Source organism: Cololabis saira, chromosome 18 (genome assembly GCF_033807715.1).
Source record: "Cololabis saira isolate AMF1-May2022 chromosome 18, fColSai1.1, whole genome shotgun sequence".
NCBI classification, from domain to species: domain Eukaryota; kingdom Metazoa; phylum Chordata; class Actinopteri; order Beloniformes; family Belonidae; genus Cololabis; species Cololabis saira.
Window position 1 is genome coordinate 3,268,133 of NC_084604.1, and position 6,759 is coordinate 3,274,891.

Sequence of the window (6,759 nt, forward strand, 5' to 3'; positions counted from 1 at the left end):
GACTGAATAAAAAAAAAAACATGGCGGACATTTCTTATTTTTTAGTGAATAAAATCAATATTTTGAGTTAGTTTCTGCATAAAAATGCATTTTGATTTACATTTCTAGCGAGAAATATATATTTTACTTTCATAATATTCACTCTGTGAATGTACATAATCACTCGCTTGCCCGTTGTTGCAAAATCTTTTTCAAACCTCGCCAGAATAAAGGCTGATTTATGGTTCTGCGTTACACCAACGCAGAGCCTACGGCATAGGTTACGCGGCGACACGCGCCGTACACCTTAATCTATGCAGAGCCTACGTCGTACCCTACGCCGTAGGCTCTGCGTCGATTTATCACGGAACCATAAATCAGCTCCCGAGCCGGCAGCCGGCTGTACTCATCTCAAACTTTTCGGAGCAAATTTCTTAACAGGCGTTATTTGGATAAACTGAGCCCAGGTTGGGGATCTTAACAGTTACTTTTACGCCTGAAAAAATATTAAAACTTAATAAAGTGGCATATTAACAGCGCTACAGCTGAAATTAAAACAGCTTTTATCTCTGGGCTTCCTGATATGGTGTGACGTATGTGCAAACGTAACTACGCAGTCGCTTACGTACCCGAACCTAAACCACGCAGTGACGTAGCAAGCAAAATTTAGGGGTGGTGCTGAAAAGTAGGGGTAGTGGGAGTATTGGGACAGGGCCCTGGGAATATTTCAAGGGCCCTAAAATGTGTGGCTTCTTTTTTAGGGGTAGTGGTAGTGAGGGAGGGCTAGTGGTAGAAAGTATGGGGTGTATTGGGATTGGCCCTTGGTATGTGAGTTGTGTTGTGGATCCAACGGTTCAAGACGTTCTTTAATTGCTTCCTGTTTTCATTCCCTTTTTTTTCTTCTTGGAACTAGACTTGGTGTCACACAAAAGAACAAAAGCAGAAGAATAAAAAGCTGTGTGTTTGTGTGTGAGCAGGAAACAGCAGCGAGTGTCCTCCCCCAGAGAACGCTCCGGATAAGACGGTGTGTCTGGACAACGGAGAGTGTCTGCAAGGAGAGTGTATTCCCTTCTGTCAGGTGGTCCTGAACCTGCAGCCCTGCGCCTGCAACGGTACCGCTCTTCTCACAAGTACAGGCTAAATGTTGGAGTGTTTTTCATGTGTGCACATCGGATGAAGCTGGAATGTAAAGGACGCAAGGTCTTTCTCCTGAAACTGGGAGTACAGACTCTGCACATCCTTGACGGCACAAATGAAGGCTGAATGTGTTCAGGACGCACCAACATTCCTGAGCCGGTCTCTCGGGGTTATTTGTCATTTGTAAGGTGTTTATGAGAAAGTTACCCATTACTTCAACGTTTCACCACAAACATGGGATTACAGGACTGAAAACTAACTTCAGTACTTTACCTCCACAAATGCATCAGAATGCAGCTATTAGTATTTTCTATTCAAGCCAGGTTCTTATATTTGTATTAGGGTGTAAGGCACAGTAGAACAGGAATCAATGACACATTTACATTGACTATCATATTATTTATGTATGGCAATCTACAATATATAGGATATTTGACACTAAAAATACTGTACATCTCGATGGAATGAGAAAAAGATATACAGTCTACCTCCTAGGGTGTTTTTCTTAACTTAAGGACAAAACATTACACAATTCAATGAAAGTAATAATGATAAATAAATAACTGAAAATTATTTTTAGTAATAATTAAGTATTAAAGTTACAGTATATAGTATATAGTATACATTAAAAAATAGACAAAAAGTAAACAAATAAAAAGGAAAAAGAAAGAGAAAAGAGAGAGAGGGGATCTGTCAATCAGGGGGCAGGGACTGGAGAGAGTGGAAGAATGGAAGAAAGGGAAGCCACTTATTATAACATTAGTTACAGCTACCTTTCACTGAATATCTGATCTTTTCAGCTTCAGAAAAGACGTGGTGTCGTTGAGCCACTGAGTTCTAGAGTACTGTCTACCAACCTGGGGTCCGGGCCCCCCCTGGGGGGGCGCGAAACTCTGCTTTGAGGATATGCAGTTGCAAAAATTATATTTGCACATGTAAAATAAATAAAAAAATCATAACACACCTAATGGAATACAGTAATCCAAGTCTGTATAAACCCACTTAGAAATATATTTTGGTCATTTTAAAATACTAAGTTATTTATCATGATAAAAACTTAAAAACGTATCATTATATCATTATTCAACATTTAATCATACTACTACTCCGACAGGTTGTTAAAGGAAAAATGTTAAAAAATGTTGCTCTCATATTAAGAGACATTTTTCAGAAATATTTTTATGCAATTATTTTTTTGTGCATATTTTATACATTGGTTACACAAAAGGAAGGTGAGAAAAACTAAGTACAGGGTAAACCAAAGAGAAATGTATAAAAAAAACATAATGTTAATTTTTTTCAATTAAAGGTTTGTAACAAATAACTTTACTCTTTTGGTGCTAGTACGTAAGGGTCGGGGGGCCGGCTGGTCTTAGACACAAGTAGGGGGGGAAACAAGGAAAAAAGGTTGGGAACCACTGTTCTAGAGTACTGTAGTACGATGGCCCTTTTCCACTATTCAATTCAATTCAATTCAATTTTATTTATATAGCGTCTAATACAACAGAGTTGTCTCTAGACGCTTTCCAGAGACCCATACCCAGAACATGACCCCCGAGCAGTTATTACATAAACAATGGCAGGTAAAAACTCCCCTAGTGGGAGAAAAACCTTAAGCCAAACAGTGGCAAGAAAAACTCCCCTTTAGGAGGAAGAAACCTTGAGCAGGACCAGGCTCATCAGGGGGGACCCTCCTGCCGAGGGCCAGACTGGTGGGTCAGGGACGGCAACAGCACAGCAGGCAGGTGGAAGCAGCAACGGGATGACCAGGGGTGGGGACCGCAGGCCAGCACGCAGCTCCCAAAGCTCCGGCCCAATCAGCAAGTCCCAGGTTGGGGTGCAGGGTCAGGGAAAGACTTGTGCTCCGTAATGCAAGCTACAAGCCACCCACGACCACCTGCAGAGAGAGAAAAGGGAGGAGAAGGGGGGCCAGCAACGGGATGACCAGGGGTGGGGACCGCAGGCCAGCACGCAGCTCCCGAAGCTCCGGCCCAATCTAGGTACTAGAGTACTTTCAGTGCCCTCTGCTGGTGTCTCAGCTGTACTGCATCCCTCCTGTCGGGAACTCTGGCAACTGCATGGAAAGTCTGATTGCATATAAGGTTCATGCCCCTCCCCACGTGTCTGTTGGACTTTAAACTGTGTCCCGCCCTGTCCAGGACGCTGTCCTTGCTAGAGTGTTTATTAGTTTATTTATTAGGATCCCCATTAGCATCACTCCGTTGTGGGAGTAGTAGTAGGGAGGTCTAGAAAGGGAGTCTAGAAAAGAGTGAACGTGAACACCAACATGAACACACCTCAGTATTTTGTTTAATGTGGAGGTGAATTTTTTTCCCCAGAAACCAACTCATCGTGTAAAGTCTGCTGTCGGAGCAGAAGTGGCGTCTGCGCCCCCTACGAGGACGACACGGGGAGGTTCGTGTTCCTGCGGAAGGGCAAACCCTGCACCGTGGGCTTCTGCGACGGAAACGTAAGTGATGCTGGGCGTGATGCTGGGCGTGATGCTGAGCGTGATGCTGAGCGTGATGCTGAGCGTGATGCTGGGCGTGATGCTGAGCGTGATGCCGGGCGTGATGCCGGGCGTGATGCCGGGCGTGATGCCGGGCGTGATGCCGGGCGTGATGCCGGGCGTGATGCTGGGCGTGATGCTGAGCGTGATGCTGGGCGTGATGCCGGGCGTGATGCCGGGCGTGATGCCGGGCGTGATGCCGGGCGTGATGCCGGGCGTGATGCCGGGCGTGATGCCGGGCGTGATGCCGGGCGTGATGCCGGGCGTGATGCCGGGCGTGATGCCGGGCGTGATGCCGGGCGTGATGCCGGGCGTGATGCCGGGCGTGCTCCACGGCCACCGGAGCAGGATGCTGGCCGCTAAACCCTCCTGGTCTCTGCAGGGGAAGTGCATGAAGCAGGTGCAGGACGTGGTGGAGCGCCTGTGGGACTTCATCGACAAACTGGACATCAACACGTTCGGGAAGTTCCTGGCAGACAACATCGTGGGCTCGGTGGTGGCCTTCTCCCTGCTCTTCTGGGTTCCCTTCAGCATCCTGGTCCACTGTGTGGTGAGAACCGTCCGGCTCCCGCTGGCCCGCTCCAAACCTCTCCCCAGGACACCGACGTGGCTCTTACATCCTTCTGCTTTTACCTTCAGGACAAGAAGCTGGACCAGCAGTACGAGCAGACCACCAAGTCCCTGTTCTTCTCCAGTGTGAGTATCAACGTCCCAGTGAGGACCACGATGAGGACCAGCAGTCCTCTAGATACCGATGAGACCTGGTTTAGTTCAGTCCAGCTGGACCCATGAGACCTGCGGTGCATCCCAAATGCTGTACTAAACAGTATTAGGGCTGAAACGATTCCTCAAGTAATTCGATTACAAAAAATTATGGAAGAATTTTCTCTGCCTCGAGGAATGGTTTAATTTTGCAGCTCAAAGTAGGTATTTCGCCCGGACTACGTTTAATGCGGCACAACGCGCTGACGCCGCGCACGTAAATGAAGAAGAAAGAGGTGGATATGTTTGGTTTCAACTAAAAGAAAAGGCAGAAAGTGTCAAAAGTGTGGCAGCATTTCCAGCTGGACACCAAGGCAACACTGTTGCTGATAAACAGTACGCCCTCAACGCTGCAGCTTCTTCACCAACACCCTGTTACTCCCAGAGGGAGGACCGGCACCCAGACACGGTAGAATTAATTAAGTTAAGTTATCTCATGAATTAGTAGCACTAATTCATGAGATAAACGTTACGGTACCTTGATAACATAACGTTATATAGGTTTCTAATAATTATGACGACTGTCGATGCGTCTAACACATTTAATCTGTAAAAACACAGAGCTGTAGAGAGATGAGGGTGGAAAAATGAAAGCGTAATAAAGCTAACTGGATAGTTTTCAATTTTATCTATGTAGTCATTGATGGATAAAACATCAATTCGCGCTGGAGCCTAATGTGCTCCAATACAGCAGGGCTCAGACACTGCCAAAACTCAAAATCTTATCAAGACTTTAACTTAAAACTTAACTAGAACTGAAAATTTGCTTGACATAAATGAAAGTTCAATTGAAACACGTGGGAAAAACACCTAACCTTTTAAGTGATGTGTGTTATCAGGTGTAATGGCATTTTAAGTTAGAAATAAGAACATTTTTTTGTAAGATTCTTAGTTTTTTGAGTGAAGGCAGTGAATTTAGTCGACTGGTGTAAGTTCAGGGTTTTTAAATGCACAGCCATGAACCTACTGTATTATATAATTTAGTCTTGATGTCAATTAACATCTAACATCTATGTATATTTATAATTGCTCTTTAACTAAACAAAAATATGTTTTATCCGATTACTCGATTAATCAATGGAATTTTCAGTAGAATACTCGATTACTAAAATATTCGATAGCTGCAGCCCTAGACAGTATATACTCAAAAAGTATACTTTAGTTCGGCAAACTTTTGAGTAAATATCAGTAGTGTGCATTAATTGGGACGTACTACTCAGAGACACATGGCACTTCCTGCCGTTGGGAGGGGGAGTTGTTACCATGGTAACAACTCCTGTCACAGCAGCAGTAGCAGCTGTTACCATGGTAACAACTCCTGTCACAGCAGCGGTAGCAGCTGTTACCATGGTAACAGCAGCAGTAGCAGCTGTTACCATGGTCACAGCAGCTACTGCTGCTGTGACAGGAGTTGTTACCATGGTAACAACTCCTGTCACAGCAGCGGTAGCAGCTGTTACCATGGTAACAGCAGCAGTAGCAGCTGTTACCATGGTCACAGCAGCTACTGCTGCTGTGACAGGAGTTGTTACCATGGTAACAACTCCTGTCACAGCAGCAGTAGCAGCTGTGACCATGGTAACAGCAGCAGTAGCAGCTGTTACCATGGTCACAGCAGCAGTAGCAGCAGTAGCAGCTGTTACCATGGTAACAACTCCTGTCACAGCAGCAGTAGCAGCTGTTACCATGGTAACAGCAGCAGTAGCAGCTGTTACCATGGTCACAGCAGCTACTGCTGCTGTGACAGGAGTTGTTACCATGGTAACAACTCCTGTCACAGCAGCAGTAGCAGCTGTTACCATGGTAACAGCAGCAGTAGCAGCTGTTACCATGGTCACAGCAGCAGTAGCAGCAGTAGCAGCTGTTACCATGGTAACAACTCCTGTCACAGCAGCAGTAGCAGCTGTTACCATGGTAACAACTCCTGTCACAGCAGCAGTAGCAGCACCGCTCCGCTCTTTCCTGTTTATCCTGGCCCAAACAAGATGACATTATATCATATTATTATATATGAATATTATAATATTAATATTATATAATAATATTATTATACTTTTAAAAAAAAATATATACTTAATGTTGTACTGATTCACTTTTTTTCTTTAATGTTCCCAGAATGCCGAGCTGTTAAGCAGCCTGGATTCCGCCTCCGTCCGGATCTTCAAGCCTCCAACCTTCCCCGCCCCCCCGGTGCGCTTCCACTCCAGTGGTCCCCAGCAGCTCAGCCCGCCGCCGGTCTTCAGCGCCGCCCCGGACCTGAACCCGGGCCCGGGCCCCACCCCGCCCCCTCTGGACAGCCCCCGCATGGCCACCATCCAGGAGGACCCCAGCCTGGACTCCCACCTGGACGAGGAGGAGCTGGAGGAGGCGTT

General features: G+C 46.0%; 1 protein-coding gene across 1 annotated transcript in view; it reads left to right on the forward strand.

Moving 5' to 3' along the window:
- Positions 1–6,759, forward strand: part of adam17b (ADAM metallopeptidase domain 17b) — a 38,313-nt gene that overhangs the window by 29,932 nt on the left and 1,622 nt on the right. Inside the window, exons 14-18 of the mRNA XM_061747070.1 lie at positions 957–1,091; positions 3,456–3,586; positions 4,008–4,175; positions 4,265–4,321; positions 6,503–6,759. The exon at positions 6,503–6,759 is cut by the window's right edge and continues 1,622 nt beyond it. Of these exons, the coding sequence (XP_061603054.1) occupies positions 957–1,091; positions 3,456–3,586; positions 4,008–4,175; positions 4,265–4,321; positions 6,503–6,759 (748 nt within the window). The remainder of the gene's footprint in view (positions 1–956; positions 1,092–3,455; positions 3,587–4,007; positions 4,176–4,264; positions 4,322–6,502) is intronic.